This window comes from Gymnoscopelus microlampas (assembly GCF_963454915.1).
Source record: "Gymnoscopelus microlampas genome assembly, chromosome: 9".
In the NCBI taxonomy this organism is placed as follows: Eukaryota; Metazoa; Chordata; class Actinopteri; order Myctophiformes; family Myctophidae; genus Gymnoscopelus; species Gymnoscopelus microlampas.
The window spans coordinates 6,531,484-6,551,574 of NC_139946.1; the positions used below are offsets into that span (position 1 = coordinate 6,531,484).

At 42.4% G+C, this 20,091-nt stretch overlaps 2 protein-coding genes across 2 annotated transcripts in view; one reads left to right on the top strand and one right to left on the bottom strand.

The window, feature by feature from the left end:
* On the top strand, positions 1 to 17,275 carry LOC311052343 (uncharacterized protein). Its single transcript, XM_084067243.1, has 12 exons — positions 1 to 6; positions 1,527 to 1,599; positions 2,712 to 2,754; positions 3,344 to 3,501; positions 3,595 to 3,676; positions 5,128 to 5,305; positions 6,535 to 6,608; positions 7,721 to 7,797; positions 8,708 to 8,808; positions 9,469 to 9,563; positions 9,963 to 10,121; positions 12,954 to 17,275. The coding sequence occupies exons 2-12, from the start codon at positions 1,534 to 1,536 to the stop codon at positions 13,142 to 13,144; spliced, it is 1,224 nt and encodes a 407-aa protein (XP_083923369.1). The 5' UTR covers positions 1 to 6; positions 1,527 to 1,533; the 3' UTR covers positions 13,145 to 17,275.
* LOC311052344 (uncharacterized protein) overlaps positions 13,998 to 20,091 on the bottom strand; it is a 19,149-nt gene continuing 13,055 nt past the window's right edge. The window contains exons 4-5 of the mRNA XM_084067244.1: positions 18,787 to 18,944; positions 13,998 to 17,648 (exon numbers count right to left, since the gene is read on the bottom strand). Of these exons, the coding sequence (XP_083923370.1) occupies positions 17,604 to 17,648; positions 18,787 to 18,944 (203 nt within the window). The 3' untranslated portion in view covers positions 13,998 to 17,603. The remainder of the gene's footprint in view (positions 17,649 to 18,786; positions 18,945 to 20,091) is intronic.

Genomic DNA, 20,091 nt, shown 5'->3' on the forward strand with positions numbered 1-20,091 from the left:
AGCACGGTCGGTGAGTATGTTATTATTATTACTTACCCTGGCTTTATCCATGTATTTATGAAATACAAACATTTACTACATTAGCACCCGAGTCACCATTCCACGTATACGACGTATTATCGTATTATACAACGTCTGCCTAGGCTCTGCTAGACTAAGTGCAGAGCAGTTTGCAGATTATTAAAGAAACAGAGCAAGTTGGCACATTTTACCATTAGCTATTTTAAAATCAGTGTGTGTTTTGCAAGTACAGATCTTAGGTTACGTAGAAGCGTATCTATGACCCCAGAAGGGGAGAAGGACCACACATAGGACCAGTACCACAATGGAAACAAGCCCTTTTTGTGTTATCCTTTTAGCATCGTTGTATAATAGGCTCTATTCACAGCAGCCATATTATGAAGACATTCACAGGTGTTACCAATGATACTAATGAAGACTCTGTTCCATTCTGGTCAAACAGAGTCAGGGTGGGGTGCTGATATTGTGCATGTTGGCTCACTGGAAACACTCTGTTACACTACATCAGTGGGTCTACAGTTGGGGTCCAGGGACCCTCATGGGCTTCCAAATGGCCCCTTACAGGTGTGTAACTCTGTACACTCTCAGAGTTATGGTGGTCGTGGGAACCACTGTGCTACACTAAATGGAACAGAGCCTTCATTAGTATCATTGGTAACACCTGTGAAGGAAGTGATAATATGGCTGCTGTGCATAGAGCCTATTGTACCACTATACTACTATTTTCAAACTGTTAATCAAGTATTCATTAATAAACAACAAAAAGGGGGATTCGGGGAAAAGTTATATATGATAATATTATAACATAAAACACTTGTGTGGTTGTTGTGACGTAGTTTTATTCTTTGAGACACACATCCGGGTTTTTGACCAATAAGCACCTTTGTTTGACCCGACGCTGGGAGTCAGCTTCTCCGGGTCAAACAAAGGCATCACGTGACATTGATCCCCTTTCCCCTTCCCCTATTCGCTTGTTCAAGGACATGACGTATGTGCAGGCAGAAGAATAGTGGTTTAGGACCGACATAAATATATAATATCTCGGGCAGTACATAGACATCTTTGGAGGCTTGGAGCGGTCCCCTGGGAACCACAAGGTTCTCTGTGGGTTTGATCCTCCTGGCAAAGCGTCACGTGTCCCTGACTCCTCACTTTTAGAACCGCTGTTCAGTGACCACTGCACTGCTCCTCATAGGATGGGACCGTTAGATCCATGCAGAGGACTAATTTCCACTTCTTACATTCTGCTGATAAGTCATAATATAGCAGTAGGCTTGTTAAAATTTAATCTGTCCAGTAGTGTCAAAGATCTCAACTGGTTTGTTTCTTCACCTGGCGCCCGCAAAACTCCTCTCGAGTTACTGTATCAGTTTTCCAATGATTCCTAATGCAAGGTCGATGCTAGAGGCAGCACAGATACATGACGCTGTCAAAATACAGAGCATGGAAAAGGTAAAAAATTAACAAATCACTTTGCTCTACATGTTCTGTCTTTTTTTATTCAGCTCTAGAATGAACTGGGACACTCAGCTGAGCTCTTTCCTGTCATCAACAGATGGTAGTGTGGCCAAAATGAAGGTGAGTTTGAATTGGAATACTGAATCATTTTTCATTTATGTTTTGTGCATTAGCAGATGCTAATTGCACAGGAAATCATCATTGTCAGAAGGAAAGTATGCTGGAAAAACTATTTTTGGACTACACATTCCCATCCCCCCAAGATGTCACTTGACCAAGCGGCAGTATTTGTCAGGGGACAATTGACACCTTGGAGTGAGTGATGCCTCGGACATATTGCGGACCATGGTGATTCAACATTAAAGGAGGAGTTCACCCAAAAAATACTTATTTTCTATCAATTACACACCCCATGAAGCCTTGATTTCATGGATTTATTTTAGTTTTTGTGGCATTCCTAAGACAATAATTTGATGACCGTGTGTATTTCCGGTAGGAGACACAAATAATCTATTTTGTGTCTCGTACCGGATACATTAGCCGGTAGGAGACGGGAATCAAATTATTAGCTTAGGAATGCGACAAAAACAAAAAAGAATCCATGGATTCAAGTCTTCATAGGGTGTGCAATTTATAGAAAATAAGTCATTTTTTGGGTGAACTCCTCCTTTAAAAACGCCATTACAAGCATTGAAAACACGTTAAAAAAACGTTTACACAAGGCATGCATACATGCTGTCAGAACAGAAGCAGGCTAGAGCCAGAAGAGAGGTATGCTGTTAGCCTGGCATGGCCAGACTAATATCACTGTGTAGATATTAGTCTGGAATCTCTATGTGGAACCTGCATTTCCGAGGGGCAAATTCAAAAAATGCCTCTGGTGATAAACCCGCCCCACATTTGCATACTGGGCCCTGATTTTTCCCTCACAACTTTGGAGGGAGAGAAATACAATCTCTATTGAGAGGGGCCAGACCTAATCTGCCAAGTAAAGGGCAAATAGTTTTTGCAATGGCAGATTGGTCTGGAACCAGGCTAGTATGCTGTGACTGTAAGCAGTCATCACACTGATCTCCCAGTAGATGGCACTATAACACCGCTAAACCTCAACAAGGAAAAGTTAGTGTTGTCTCAGAACTCTTGCATTGAAATGGCCTTTTGACAAGAAGCCAAAGATTAGAAATCCCCAGACTTTCAGCTGTGTTTTTATTAAATCTTCTATCTTCACACAGGAGAGACTGACCTCACCAGGGAAATTCTCCAGAGGAAGAGAAGGTGGGCTAATCAGAATATTTGAGGTTTCTGAGAAATGTGAAATTACCTATTTGTGTCTAACCACCAGCACTTAAGGTTTCCGGGCATAGCCTAGAGATCGCTGTTTCCCAAACAGTGGGTCGGGACCCATGTTTTGGTCGCGGACCAATTTTTATGGGTTGCGAGTAAATATCCCCCTTTTTGTCTGTTTCCTACATTTAAAAACAATATATACTGTATAATTTCAAAAGATTTTAAAAAGTTTAAACAAAAAAAAAACACAACTTCTCATCAATTAAAAACTATTCCAACATTTTTCTTAAGTATATCAATAAATAAAATAAAATAATTTCCATAAAAACAGATCTATATAAGCTCACAACGCGGCGCGAAGCAATGCGTTGTGAGCTTATAGATCTGCTATTTTCACTAGTTTGGGTCCCGAGCAAACGTCCAATCTCTCCTTTGGGTCTTAAGCTAAAAGGTTTGAGAACCACTGGCCTTGGCCCCAGATAAGCTTGGCGGTGTTGTCCTTTTCTTCTGTCTAAAGCCTTTATGCTCATCATCATCATCATCATCATCCTTCAACCCACCTTTTCTTGCTCATTAGATCTGTTCCCTGTGAGGGAGGTGGTTGCTGGTTCCAGTCTGGATCCTCCTCCCCTTCCTCTCCCCCCACTTGCCCAACAGCCTTCCTCATCCCTCGGCCCTGGTGTGCAGTGGGCAGACCTAACGGCTATCCAGTCACAGGTCCAGATACAGAGTCAGGTGCGTGTGTGTGTCTGTTCATATCATTCATTCTACTGTTAAGATGTCAAAGACAGAATTTCAGAACTTGCTCTCCCTATGTCCTTATCTAAGGTGATTGAGTCCCTTACCCAGAAACTCCATGACATTGACATGGAAAGACAGTCACAACAACGTCTCATCCAGATACTACAAGGTAACTTGCCCTGCGGTGGTGGTTAGACTTCTTAGCTCGGTCGATTACTGACAGGGTGACAGTGTCCTCTCTTTAAAGGAGAATTTCGCCCCACGTTATTCTTACCTTTTTATTGTGACGTTATGATATCCTAGGATGAGTGGTACCAAGGGCACCGATACTGTGGGTGCCTCGGGGCTAAAGCACCCAGGGGAAATGACGAGCACCCATCACAAACCCATCACAAAATTGGGTTTTTCATGGAGTTTTCATGGAGTACATTTTGTGTACCAAATTAACCGAATGAACCGCATTAAAGTAACAAAAAACAAACAAAAAGGTAACAAACCCGGAAAATAACCACACATTTTGCTGTGCGCGCGCACGCACTGGCCGCACATTGCGCACCTAAAGCGTGGACATAAATCGGCGCCCCTGAGTGGTACAGTACAGAAATCCCATAGCTCCATAGCAGATCCGCCACAGTTAAAAACCTGCGCCTGCACCTGCACTCCCGGCGCCCAACCGGAAGTGTCGTGAAAGCGCGGCTTACGGTCGAGCGCATTCAAGAACAACTAGTTGCATTGTGTTCTCTCACTGTAGGCGCAGGTTTTTAACTGTGGCGGATCCGTTATGGAGTTATGGAGTGATTTCTGCACTGTACCGCGCGTCCTCCTAGGATATCATAACGTCATAATAAAGGTAAGAATAACGTGTGGGCGAAATTCTCCTTTAACACCTGACACCTGCTCCTGTGAACTAGATGAAAGGAATCGTTGTTCATCAATCTGATCGCTGAGTCATCAGATTCCACCTGGTTCCATGTACAACCCATTTAATAACATGAATCACACTGATTGCAGTATTTATAGTCTTGTCTTGTCTTATTTTTAATTCATTACAGTAAAACCGAAGGCAAACGATGAAGATACAAAAAAAGTCTTAACCAGTTGAACACACTATACTTTGTAAAACAGACCCTAGTTGGCACTGTGCTAGGTGCGCTCTTTTTCTTTTTTCTGCACCAAATTTCTTCACAGAAAATAGCCAATGTACAAACTCAAACGCGTTGCGGTGCTTTATGAGCTTGATGATCTGCTGTTTTCAGCCAATGTTCCTCCAGAATAGGGATATGCTAGGGCTCAAGTGGTTACACGAATAATTCCGAATTATATCGTCTCGGTCGGGTGCAAACCTCATGTCTTTTCAGGATTAAAATTCAAAAACAACAAAAGTAGCAGATCGACAAGCTTGAAACGCGGCGCAAAGCGACGCGTTTTGAGCTCGTCGATCTGCTGTTTTGAATTTTGAATTTTGAATTTGATATGTGTGACGCTGTAGTATGATCGAGTAGGGCATTCTGGAGATAGGAGGCTTCTATCCGTGAGCGACGATATCAAACTCAGCCTCAAAGTTAGTAAAGGAAGAACAGTTGTGCTGTCATGGCAATTTCCTGCCCCCCCCTTGCCCAGAGGAGGTTCACAGGCTACGTGAGGAGTCAAAGGAGCGGCAGCGGGATGAGGAGAGGAGCCGACAGTGTCCGGAAGCGGAGAGACAGATGGAGCGATGGAGGCAAGAGGTTGGACGCGAGCTGAGCAGCCTCCGGGGACAAATCAGCAGGGCCACATCGCTAGGCAACCCGGAGGAGAGGTGAGTTGGGCTGGGGGGCGGAGCTGTTGAGTGTGTGATGATGGTTTCAGTTCAGTGAGATCTGTTCTGCTGAGTGACGGGGAAGCAGCTTGTTCCACTGAGGTCTCAAAGTTTCCTGTTAATCACAGGGTGTCAAGTTGTTGTTTTCGGTTTTTTTTGCTGTCAGCTTTGGCTAAATGGGTGTTTATTTAAAAACAAGAAAAAAAACGAAATGCACGTCTAGCCCCACTAGCGACAGGGCTCTAAGGATGACAATTTATGAATTGAGACATTCTTCAAGATGGTGGAACTTATTCGGTTTAAAGGTTACAGCCCAAACTGTGCCATTTAATTTTCTTCACAAAGCATAGTACACATACAACCCCCCCATATCCATCCCGCCTCCCCACATACAGACCCACATACATAAAGGACAACACAGATAAACCATAACAAACAATCAGAAATAAAACTTACGGGTATAATGGGTACAAAAAAAAGAACAAGAAGAAGAGACAAATGTACTGAATAGATATTACGTAGCTTCAAGAAATACTAGATCTAGACTGAGATAAGTGTAGATGCCAACCAAAGACCCATTTCTCAGAAGATCTTCTGAAGAGGAACGGTTCACTCCTGAGAACCATCTTGCAATGTGAGGAGGAGGGAATCAGACTTCCATGTTATTGCAATACATTTCCTAGCAACTCCAAGTGCCATATTACATTTTGTTTAGACTTTCTTAGATTTTGACTGATAGTAGTGAAATTGCCTAAGAGCCAAACGTCCGTAGTCCGTAGTTTTTATTTGTTGACAAAATTGTCAATATATTTAGTCTTAGTTTTAGTCATCATAGCTAAGTTTTTATTTCGTTTTCGGCAGTGAAAAAAGGTAGTTGACGAACATTTTTCGTCATAGTTTTAGTCGACGAAATCAACACTGCTGTATTACTGTAAACACCACCTTCATCTGGTAGGGCTGTGCCCCATCAGAAAAGACACCTCAGGTCCCGAACAAGATATCTCAAAATTAAATAGGTGGGTTGCTATGAAATAGTTAATAAACCCTAATTATGACCCCGTGGCTCTTCTTCTGCTACGTTTGCCTATTTCTGCCAAATGTTTGTCTATTATGACATGTCCCGGGACGTTGGGGTTCATGTGGTTATGGAGCAGCACAAGCTTCTAAGGTCTGCTAGCGGGGCTTTTCGACTGTTAGACTTGTTTCATAATGTATTTGCTTTCCCCCAGTTTCAGTTCAAAGCTCCGCAGAGAGGAGCTGGAGCAGCTACGGCGAGAGGTGGACCAGCTTAAAACTCGGCTAAGTGCGTCACCAACACACACGCAGATATTGATTCTACAGGACTGTACATGTCCTAATGCCAACACTGGGCTGTATAGCAACAAGGGCAAGCTCAGTCCTGCTCATGACATTGATATTGAACATGTACACTGTAAATCACTTGTTCCTACTTGGTTAAGAATGTTCCTTTTGTTACAACATAACCACCATTGTTTTTTGGTTGTTTTTTTCCCGTACACAAAACAGTTATTTGTTTTACGGCTAGGACTCCATACATTTTTTTTAATGAATTAGAGACTTTCTAATTAATTAATCGAAATAAATCGCATGTTTAATCGCATATTAATATTTGACCTGAGAAGCAATTTCTTTTCAGTTAAAACTGATTTTGGTATGTGAGTGAATCAATGAGCGAATACATAAGTTTAAGCAACAAAATATAGTTGTTGTTTTTTTATCAAGGTGGTACTAAACAGACCAACAGATCAATGCCATCAAAATCTAAATTTCCTATCCACAGGGCCAAACAAAGCAGTCTGACCGGCGTCTTCTCCCATTGCGTGCACTGGGGTTTGTTGTCTGTTGGTTGTTGCACTGGTATGATCGGTACGCATGAAACTCGTCCAGCAAGAGTGAAAAACTAAGCGCGATTAAAATTGAATTGCGTTATTTTTCTGTAATTAATTAATCTACATTAATCAGTTAAAGTCCCAGCCCTAGTTTATTTGCTTTGTTGTTTTGTTTGATGTCGTTGTCTTTAAATGTGCACCTTTCCTAGCATTGCTTGTAAAGCACTCTGTATTCTATATATGAAAGACACTATCAGAATCTAATCTTTATTGCCACATAATTCTATGTATGAAAGACACTATCAGAATCCATCTTTATTGCCACATCATTCTATGCATGAAAGATACTATCAGAATCAATCTTTATTGCCACATCACATTACAAGTGACATGGGTGAAATTCTTTGTTGTCCAGGCTCATCAATGCGGTTAAAAGATAGATAGAGAATTAGAGCATAGAAGAGATCAAGTGCATACACATGTGGCTAAGTGTGGTATATACAAATAAGGTTCTTAATTATTATGATTATTATTAACCCCCCCTTTGCCTTTTCCCCTGTGCCAGGGCGACAGGAGGAGGATGTGTTTCTGCAGCAGTCGGAGGGAAGGGAGTCCAGGAGGCAGTACGAACGTAGCTGTAAGGTAAACTGGACACAGTGCTTCACTCTAATGCAGTACTTTGTTGGCACGACATAATAATCTGTCTGTATTTGACTTCTGTAAATACCCCTCCATGCCTGCTTACCACGGCATAAAGTCACCGTAGATTTCTTCTTTATTTATATTTGTTCCTCTATTCTACAGTTAATATTAAAACATTTTCTGTGTTTTTGGTTCCTGAGAATCCTGACCAGAACAAGTCTTTTGTTCTATATGTCAGGTCCTTTGTTGTTGTGACATGATTTATTGTCTCCGCCAGGCCGATATTGTTGATCCCCACAGGGATCAATAATATCGGCAAAAAACAAAAGGCAGCAAAAGGCTAGCTGTCTTTGTGTACCTGTGTCCAGACTCGGAGCTAAACTTGCAAACCGCTGGACTAAATTTGCACACAGCCATTCCCCATTCACTCCCTTTTCTCTCATTGATTGAGCTCTGGTCTCTCTCTTTCCCTCTCCCTCCCTTCCTCTCTCTCTCTCTGTCTCTCTCTCGCTAAACGTCACACACATCACAACAGAACCGTTGCCTAACAACGCAGATTTGCGCTGTTGTTGGGCTTGTCCATATTTGGGCACACAGACACACAGTCACAGCCACAGACGATTTCAGTATTATTACAGCAGCGTGGCTTTGCAGGAGACTATCCGTCTACAAGAGGGGATGTGTGTGTGTGTGTGTGTGTGTGTGTGTGTGTGTGTGTGTGTGTGTGTGTGTGTGTGTGTGTGTGTGTGTGTGTGTGTGTGTGTGTGTGTGTGTGTGTGTGTGTGTGTGTGCGTGTGTGTCTGTCTTCTTTTTTTCCCTCCAGTCTGAACTAACGTCAGCAACTTGTGCAAAGATACATGTTCAATAAATTGATTCTCATTCTGATTTGTTCTTTTTCACGTCGGCCCAGATGCTAGAGGAGCTCACAGATGGTTACAGAACACATAGCTTGGACGTGGCCAAGACCGCTTTACAGCACACTCACACACAGCAAGAGGTCCACCAGATCAGGTGTGTGTGTGTGTGTGTGTGTGTGTGTGTGTGTGTGTGTGTGTGTGTGTGTGTGTGTGTGTGTGTGTGTGTGTGTGTGTGTGTGTGTGTGTGTGTGTGTGTGTGTGTGTGTGTGTGTGTGTTACTATACTTGTGCAGACCAAACGTCCCCACAAGTATAGTAGAATTTGAGGAATAGATGTTGTGAGGACCATTTTACCTGGTCCTCGTGAGAAAAATTGTTGTTTTATGGTTGAAATCATTTTTAGTAAATACGTTTACAATTAGATTAGAAGATTCAGGTTGGGGTTAGGTTTAGGATTAGATATTTAGAGGTTAGGTTTAGGGGGTTGGGGTTAGATTTCCCCCTATTTTATACTTAGTTGTACGGCGATGTCAAACACCGTAAAATCTGCAAGCTCACAACGTGTCGCGCTGCGACACGTTGTGAGCTTGTATATCTGCTATTTTCCGGCTTTAGACTTGCGGTTAAAAATGCCCCACAAATATCATAAATCAATCATAAAATTGGCTTCCTAAAATGTTGATGTCCTCACAAGTATAGTAATACAAATGTGTGTGTGTGGGCGTGTGCATGTGCTTGTGTGTGAACCTGTGTCTGTTCTTGGGTGTGTTTGTGCGTCAATGTTTTTGCCTAATGGCCATTGCCTCTGTCAACAGAGCGACTGTGGCGGAACTCAAAGATGAGGTCAGGAATGTGGTTCTCAGAGAGAACCCACACCAACCCACGCCTTTAATGTCCCAACGCACATCAGGTGAGAACATGCTGCTTAGTTGATATGAAAAAATAATCTGTAAATCAAAAAGAAAGGCATTTTTAATTTAAAACCTTTTCATTGTGATAAATACCAATACTGTGTTCATTCATAAACTAGAACACAATCGATGAATTGATCATTAAAATAAACACGCTCTGAAAATGTACGCGGCCCACCCATCTGACCACTTTTGGCTGCTGCGTTAAGTGGTCAGATGGGTGGGCCGCCGACACTTTTAGAGATTTTCAAGTGGGCCCTGACCCAGAGAAGGTTGAGAACCACTGGTAAATGGACAACAATGACCCACACATGCTGATGCTCTGACTCTCTCCCGCTCTCTATAAACACACACACCATGATAAAGCACTTAAACCCAGTGTTTTCTCTACCCTATAGCGATGATTCCAGCGGCCCCGGTTCCCAGCAGCCGCGATAGAGGGGTCAGAGTTCAAGAGGCAGAGCCAGACTCTGACTCAGAGGACTTTAGCCCCACCCCTAGCTTGGCGGAGGTCAGCTCAGACGACCTCTCATGGCTGGACGATGACCTAGACATTGGTGAGCACTCGAGTCAATCGTGGTGAAAGCATGGACGCCAACCTTGTTATTACGGTGTGGTTTAGTCATTTACATAAGACTTGCTTAGAAGGTGAAGTCATTTTTGGTTCATTTGGTTCCGTTTCTGCACTCTCCGAGTTAATTCAACACTGATGATTTTACCGTGTACTTACCTAGTCCTTCTTAACCCGTATCAGGCCACAATACGTTTATTATGAATTAACACATTCACTGCCAGGGGCTTTCTAATGCTGGCAGGTAGCTTCTGCCAGCATTTATAAGCATTCTGACAACATTTTCAAGATCCACAGAATATTTATCTCCAGTATGATCGATCCCCTGATGGTTGCTAATCACGGAGGAAATCACTGTGCATCCGTGAAAGAAAAAAATAAATGTCATCGTGACCTCACCGTTCTCTTATTATATCCAGTTGAAAATAGCATGTTTCGCAAAAAATACATAGTAAAAAAAAAAGTACACAGGAGCCGAGATACAGGATTTTAAAGTAATAAGATAACCAGGAAGTGAATGGAGCAGCAAATCTTCAGATCACGTTATCTTGGGTTCTGGACCTCTTTCCCCCCCCCCCAAATCAAATCACGGACATATTCGTGAATGGCGGTGAACGGGTGGATTTTAAATCACGGATATGTCAGTGATTGATATGTCAATGTCAGTGAATGTGTTAATAGTGAGTCAATTACTAATATTTTTTACTACCCCCTCTGTATGGTCCCTACCCCCCCACTTTTACCATGACAAACGTACCGCACATAAAACACACACGTTAACAACCAGAGCATACACTCAGTCCTTTAGATGGGCAGCTCACCAGATGGGAGATGCAGAAATGAGTGAGGTTTATTTCTTTTTTTTTAAGCGGGATTGAACATGTTGCTCTGCCTCCCCTCCCCTCCCTCCCCCTCACATCTGTGCCCTAACGTTCTCTGTGACTCATCCCCACAGCGTATGAGTCACTGGGGACTGGAGCACCACCACCAGTCTGGGTGTTTAACCAACCAATGAGTGCAGAGGTTGATGTGGGTTTATATCGGAAAGATGCAAGAAGACAAGGGCTACGCGTCGGCGGCAGAGAGAGGAAGGGCTGAAGGGAGAGAGAGAGGGATTTAAAGATGAAAAGAGGGGAGAACAATAGAGCAGTGGTTCTCGACCTCTTCTGGACCAGGGCCCACTTGAACATAATGTTTGTTTGTGTTCCGGCTTGGATCAATGGAACTAACATAAAGTTCATATTTATCCGGTGTACTGTATATGAAAACATTTTTTTTTTCTTTTTACATTTCCATTTTTTTATATTAGTTATATTAGCATTAAAATGCTACTGTTTTGCAGTTGTATAAAAAGTACCGGTACTCACTTTTTTTTACTTAAGTAAAAGTATCAATACTGCAATGTAGAAATACTCTGTTACAAGTAAAAGTCCATAATTAAAAATTTGCTTGAGTAAAAGTACACAAGTATTGGTATCAAAATATACTTAAAGTACAAAAAGTAAAAGTACTCATTATGCAGAATGTCCCATTTCACAAGTTCTCCAATGTATAAAATGTGTAAAATATCTTTTGAAAATAGCAGATCTACAAGCTCACAATGCGTCGCATCGCGACGCATTGTGAGCTTGTAGATCGGCTATTTTCAAATGGCCGAATTGTATATAGGGCTGAAGTGGTTATTGTATGTTTTGTAATAATAATCAAAATCTACAAAGTAACTAGTAAGTAAGTTTTCAAATAAATGTTGTGGAGAAAAAGTACAATATTTGGATCCGAAATGCAGTCGAGTAGAAGTAAAAGTATTGGAAATTGGAAATACTCAAGTAAAGTACGAATACCTCAAAATTGTACTTAAGTACAGTACTTAAGGTAAATGTACTTAGTTACTTTCCACCTCTGGTGTTTTGGCAATTATTTGGGGGCCCTCTTGCAATACCCTCGTGGCCCACCTAGTGTTCCCTGGCCCACAGGTTGAGAAACAGATGAAGGTGAGGAGTGTTTGGTCTGGCTATACATATATAGAAGCAGAGCGGTTTATGGTCTTGATGTGTTTCCCTGCCTGGGGACGGAACACAGAAGCTCTCATTTCCTCTGCACCAATCTCTGCAAAGCCAACCTCTTCCTTGCAAAATATGTGTGTTTGCAGACTTCGCACGTAGTACCTACTTGCAAATGTGTATGTGTGCCTCTGTGTGTGTGTGTGTGTGTGTGTGTGTGTGTGTGTGTCCGCCAGTGTGACTGTGTGCGCATGTTAACCCATTAAGACCTTAGGCGATTCTTTAAAAAAATGTAAATCCTAACAGTTTTTCGGAAAAAAATATAAAAAAAATATTTTCACGATTTTTCAAAAATAGCAGATCTACAAGCTCATAGCGCGGCACTCGGTGCCGCGCTATGAGCTTGTATATCTACTATTTTTGAATAGCCAAAGACATCTAAAGTAACACAGATGCGTTCCAGGTATCAATGGGTTAATATCCTCAAAGACTTACTGTAACACAGCGTAAAATCCTTTGTGTTACTTTAACTCAGCAGAGTGTACTAATGGAACCAAGACCTCGTGGGTCCCCCGTGGTTCCATTTGTACACTCTTCTGAATGAAATTAACACGGAGGATTTTTACTGTTTGGGTCAACATTCCCATTAGAGATTGAGATCTGTGTTCTAAATGTTTCCTAGAGCCATTTGTACAGCCCGGCCTAATTTGATGATTTTATCGCGCGCACACACACACACACACACACACACACGTGCGCACGCACACGCGCACACACACACACTAACTGCTTCTTCTCTGTTCTTCGTGCCCTGCCAGCTCCTCATCAAAAAGATGTCCCACATGTACGCCTGAGCACCAAGTCGAGGCAAAGTGGCAGCATTGCAGGTCCAGGCAGTGACCTGGATGACGACGATGACGATGATGACGACGAGGATGACGAGGATGACCTTCTGGATGATGAGGGAAACCAACAATTGGGAGCTGACCTTAGCCTTAATGACCTATGACCTTTTTTTTTCAAAGAAGGTTTCCTGAATCTGATTGGACTGAGGTTAACCACTTACACATACTGTACCTATCTGATCCTACTCAGCACAGTATGTCCTTTCCACCGCTGCTCCGGTCATTCACAAGACTGACTGCTGAAAGAGATCAGGCCACAGAAACTGCTGAGAACTACCCCGATATCAGCGAGTTCTCTTTGAATAATCTCCTGTAACTGTCTCCACATGTCCAGACTCCAGATCCAGACTGCACAGCATTCTGGGAAAGATCTGTCAGAGGACGCAGGCAGACACTAAAAGAACCTACATATTTACTTGTCTTTTTAACCCATTAAGACCTGAGGCAGCGTCTAAAAAAAATCTAAATCCTAACAATTTTTCGGAAAAAAATATAAAAAAATATTTTCCACGATTTTTCAAAAATAGCAGATCTACAAGCTCGTAGCGCAGCACTCGGTGCCGCGCTATGAGCTTGTATATCTGCTATTTTTGAATAGCCAAAGACATCTAAAGTGACACAGATGCGTTCCAGGTATCAATGGGAATAATCCTGTTCTCTCAGCTACAGTACAGTCCATCCTTGCCCTGTGTGAAAGCATTATCTGAAACAAGTCAACATTTCAACGGGGGACACCCTGATAGTGTCTTGGAGCGCAAACTACATGGACTCAAATGCCTGACAGCGAGTACCCGGTTCAATTCCCTGCCAAAAGCTATGGGGGTCCGTGGCCAAAATACATATTCATTTGGAGGTCCTTGACATAAAAAACATTTGACAACCACTGGTTTATGTACTTTAATAGTGTCGTTGAGTCTCTGGTGTTTTGTCGTTACCATATTATATGCTTCAACAAAATTGGAAACGGATGGATCTACTTTATTTCTTTACAATTCAGACAAAGGATCAGAAAAGATGAAGCAAAAACCCATTAGCAAAAAAAAAAATCAACCTGTGGGGCCAGGCCTGGCGTTGAATATTTCAGTATCCAGACACCCACCTTTGGAGTGTGTTGCCCCATGCATTCTACACCACAAAGGCAACGGGAGGCAGGGAGGATGTTGGGTGTCCTCTAGAGATCAGAGTGACCACAGGTTCTCCCTTAGCTCAGTGAAGGAGAATGACTCTTTCACTTATGAGTACGGTAATTGGCAACATACAAAATAGTATGTGTTCATTTAACCGATCATTTAACCATTAAGACCGGGTACGCATCTGTGTGTAATTTTTAGATGTATTTGGCCATATACATATCTAAAAATTATGTATTTAGCCGCGGACCCCCCATCTCAAAATATGTTGTTCCAATGTTCGCTTTAAAACAAAAATGTTCACGTTTTTTTTTTTTTTGCAGATCTACAAGCTCTGAGCTTGTAGATCTGCTATTTTTTAAATAGCCTAAGACATCTAAAATGACACAAGATGCTTTCCCGGTCTTAATGGGTTAACACTGAGAGTGTAAAAATGGTTGGGGTTCCCCGAATGGCCACTCTACCTCCTGAACGGCAGTTGTATTCTGACAAACTTGTGCTAAACACAAGTTCCTTGTACAGAAATAGTATTGAACAGTATTGAAGTGACGTTCATGAAGAAAACAAGTCATTTATTTGCGTTTGTGCCCAGATAGTGACTAATGACTGTTGAGAGGATGAATCGAGCCTTTCTACTGCGGTAGTATGATATTTGCCAAGAGTTGCACTAAGCTGCTGCTCGCAAAGTAGTACATTGATTCACTGTACAGTCCGTAAAAGAAATGTGTTGTATTTTGGCTCCGACAATAAAAAGTCTGTAAAAGTTGAAATAAAAGAGCTTGGTTTTTCTGGGCCGAGGGTTTCGTAAGTGCTGTTTGTGTGATTGTGTCTTTGTTTTTCCTCTCTGCTGGTGTCAAAGAGCAATTCACAAGAATTTCCAACAACAAACAATGAAAAGAAAGTCTATTTATGTGAATCAGAAAGCCCAGAGGATGTTTTTAAAAATAGCTTTAATCATAAAACATCAAAGATCACTCCGTGATCCACAACAGAGAGCAAAACCTCTCAGGAACAAATATGGCACTTCATAAAAGGGAATATCAGATGCAGGGCAGCAATTGGGACCTTTCTGTAACGACATAAATCTAAACTGTAGTTTATAGCCAGATGGAGTTAGTTATTGAACAAAGAAGCAAATAACCACAGGTATTATTTCCACTCCCTAAGCTTGATTCAAATAAACAGTAGCCAATGTATCAGTGTGTTTACATACAGTCAACAACAGCATAAAAAGGCATAATCTTTCCTGTTCGAATAAGGATTAAAGGGGAATACCACTCATTTTCGACATTGAACTATGTCTTTAATACATAGTTCCTTAGAGCTGTTGTGTGGAAATAAGAAAAAAGTCCCCCCCCCCTTCTATGTTGCCTAGAACTGGATAAGGCAACATAGAAGGGGAGGGGGCTTTTTTCTTATTTCCACACAACAGCTCTAAGGTGTATTCAAGACATAGTTCAATGTTGAAAATGAGTGGTATTCCCCTTTAAGTAGTGAATATATGAGGGTCATTGTATTGTCCTGCATGTAAAGAACAAAAAAGGAAAAACATGGCTCACAAATAGTGATTAAATTACAAGTCAAAGTTTCTTTCTGCAGGCTTTCAAGACAATACAGAGATACAAATTGTTTTGTATGACCCATATAACTTGATTTCACTGTTATGTTCTAACAGGAAATGAACACATTTGCTGTGTACAACTGGTTAGACTGATATTTAATCACCGTGCCTTTACTGCAGTGATTTCTGAAAAGTAAAGTGATGTTATCATAAGTACTGCGGAACATTAAGATGAACATTTGTTGCAATTACAATACATTGGACAATGCTTGCATTGTGTGGAAAGGAGACTGGCCAATTCTGGTCTAAAGCTGTCGTCACACGACTGACAGCGTCTGCTTAAGAGGTGCAAACTGAGGCAAGTCCAAACAGCCCTCCTGCCCTGGGCATTTGTTTGTATGGGAATCAAACCACTGCGGTGGAAATGACTCGTAAGACAGGGTTTGTCTATGAATGTAATGAAGATGAATTGGGTAATATAAAGAGCGCCATTCCTACCCTGCGCAAGGCACTCTCCTGGGCTAAAGACCTCAGGAAAGAAAAAAAAAACACACACACGTCCACACTAAAGCCTAAAGCGCGGTCCATCCATACTCCTTCCGACATCCAAACTTTTTCTTTGGAAAGGGAGGTGATAGAACTACAAATCGACGTCGTTCCGAGCTTCGAAGAGGCGGTCTCGGAACCTTTCCTCGGAACCCGTAGCACCTCCAGATGTTCCTCCTGACTCTCCCAACTACAGTTCGGAAAGGCCTTTCCGAACAGGAAGATTTTCCGATGTCAGAGAGGAGTATTTATTGGCGTTTATACTCGGCCGCACGCAGGTGTTGCTCGTCATAAATAACAGACACTTTTCCTAACAACTGACACCGTTGTGCGACTGAGTATAAATGAGGCTTAAGGCCTAAAGACAGCAGGACCTTAATTATAGCAATAAAAACAATTAAATAACTCCCTTGAATGCACATTTAGAAATATGCAAATCCTACGTACACGCATACACACAGACAAACAAAACACGTACACTCATGCGTGTGCGCACACACACACACACACACACACACACACACACACACACACACACACACACACACACACACACACACACTCTTTCTCTCAAACACACAATTATTTTTCCTTTTTCTGCCACACTTTTAAACATAAAGTGCTTAAACATAAACTCAATAACACTCGAATCAGGCCTTACTACTTGCCGTACTATTACCCCGTCTCAACGCGTTACTCTGGCCCCTCAAACTTCACCAGCGGTGGGGCTTTGTGTACAAAGAGGCCATGGTCTCTGGTCACCCTGCCCCAATCCCTTCCATCCACCAGCATAGGGAAAATATAACACTGCTCTCAGATCAGTGCCTTGCAGGGCTAGTTTAGTCCCAGTGGTGCCGTAAGCATTTTTTTTCTATTCTGCTAATTCAGTGATGGATGATCACTGCTGATGAGAGCATCCTCGTGGGTGACTGTGCGTGCATAAGCATGGATCTGGGTCAACTTAGTCCGATCAAACTTTTCAAGGCGAACATGTTATAGAGCCTTCCCTGTGTAGAACGTGGTCGATTGTTGTTGGCCTAATTATTATACAGAGACAATAAAATTGGGTGCAGCTTTTGGCAGCTGTTGACCTTGAAATGTGTGGCATCTTGACTGTCCAATGCCGTCTCCATCGTCCCCTTTCCTACAACTCTATTCTAGAAACACTGGATAAATGGAAGCAATCAGAGGGATCCTTCTAGGAAATTGCTTACGCCTACCCAGTGCTTTTTTTTCTTTTTTTGTAGAGGTGAAGGAAAGGAGACTTGGTTAGAATACTGAGGCATGCCCCCGGTGGCATATGGGTTCTTCAGTTCTTCACTCCGTTTAGTAGCTGTACATGGACAATGGCGTGTCTTCCATCATGTCATCCTACACAAGAAACACATGAAACATACATAGGTTAATCGTAAAGCCAAAGAACAATGCATTTCGCCCCTAGGCCTCATCAGGTTCGCCATGCAAACATACTGTGTTTAGATGCTATACATACACGCATACATATACATGCAATATTTGACCTCCACATAGATACAGATCTACACTGACCTATCACCAGTGTCAGAACCACAAAAACACCTAAGCTTCCCATGTGTCAAACTGATCAGACTGTGTAAATATTTTTCTTTTGTTGCCAATAGGCTCTATTCACAGCAGCCATATTATGAAGACATTCACAGGTGTTACTAATGATACTAATGAAGGCTCTGTTCCATTCTGGTCAAACGGAGTCAGGGTTGCTGATATTGTGTGCATGTTGGCTCACTGGAAACACTCTGCTACACCAGTGGGTCTAAAGTTGGGGTCCAGGGACCCTCATGGGCTTCCAAATGGCCCCTTATGGGTGTGTAACTCTCAGAGTTATGGGGGTCGTGGAAACCACCTTGCTAGACTAAATGGAACAGAGCCTTCATTAGTATCATTGGTAACACCTGTGAAGGAAGTGATAATATGGCTGCTGTGCATAGAGCCTATTGTCATTTAAAAAAGAAAATCACACCCAGAGTGAAGTGAGTGGTGCCTTTGATGAGTTCATTATGCGCATGTGTTGCACTCCTGTTTGTGTGTAATTAGTGTAACTGGTTGCATCTTTGTGTTGCAATCAGCTGCAGCTGTTGAGGCCAGACACAAACATGTTGAGGCCTTCCGCAAACATACGGACGGACGGACACACACACACGCGGTCAAATGTAGGAGTGGTTGGCACGACTCAATAACAGAACCCCCTTTGGTAGTGAGAAACAGTGATGAAAGCGCTTTACGGATATCACAGAAGGGATTGGGGCGGCCATAGCTGAATGGTTAGTGAACCCGCCTAGGGAGCCAGAAGCCCTGGTTGCCCCAGGTTCGATTCCAAGCCAGGTCAGCATATGCGTCGATGAAATGAAATTTGTCCCTGAGCAAGACTCTTAACCCCTAATTGCTCACAGGTTCTCATTGGAAACAAGACCGCAAGGACTTTCATGAACGACCTGTTAAAAGGAATTATCCTTATCCTTTATGTATTCACCATAGGCAGGTCCTGGAGCCTGCGGAACTCAGGGCGGTTGTCTCTTCGGCGTAGTTTGAGGAAGAGGAGCAGGGTGATGATGACGGCGGTGATGATAAAAGCCGACACCAGACCTGCTAGGAGGGGGTCCGGAGTGCCAGACTCATGGACCACCGTGGCTGTGAATAAAACAAAGGAGGTACCGTCAGCAGAGCACACACACCAACCTGAACAAACCGTACCATAAAAGATATAAGGTGGTGGTGGTGGTAATACACGATAAAGCTGAGGTTATTGGCTTGACTTAACACACTCAAAATAGATCTACCACTCATTTTGAAGTACGGTACCGACAAACACTTTCCCCTCAGGGAACAGGGATTGGGTCGAGTCTTATCGATATATACCCATCCCTACGCGCTATGAGCTTGTAGATCTGCTATTTTTTAATAGCCAAAGACATCTAAAATGACAGAGATGCGTTCCCGGATTGAACGGGTTGAAGAGGTGTGAAACTTAAATTAAAGATGTATTGCATCTTGGAACAACAGCATGTATCTGTGTGAATCTTCTCACTATAATAGCTCAGCACCATGCAGCACTACAGTAGGTTCTTCTTTCTGGCATGAAACGTCTGCATCTCGTACCTGTCTCTACTTGCATTCATTGCGCTGCGGGGGAGATCAATGAAGCAGCCGACTGTTTGTTGTTTTCACTGGGAGTGAGCGCTGTTGATATAATCACCGTGAAACTCTTTAACCGAATGTGTGCATATGTCTGTGTTTGGCAAGCGCATGAGTGAGCACTGAGCACGCACAAGTATATGTGTATTAATCTGCGGATTTGTATGTGCGTATGTATGGATGGACGTTGCTATGAGACACATGTTTTGTACACTCAAGTTATTTTTGTGCCAGAAGAACCGAGAACGAGAAGCACCGCAACATTGTAAAACTGTAAATACAGCAGAGGCAAATCTCCAAGCCTAAACTAATAAAACCTCAGAGGGAGAGAGGCAACGAAGAGATTATGTATTTGTTTATTTAAACTTTATTCAACCAGACAGCGTTCTTATTAAGAATGATGGCCTAACGAAAGGAAGAACGGAATCCAAGCTAAAATAACCCATTAAAACCAGCAGGAACGCATCTGTGTAACCACTTTATCCATTATGTTATACTTTGGCTATTCAACAATAGCAGATATACAAGCTCATAGCGTGTCACAGAGTGCCGCGCTATGAGCTTGTAGATCTGCTATTTCTGAAAAATCGTGAACATTTGTGCAAATCTTTGAATATATATATTTTAAAAAAATTAAGCGAAC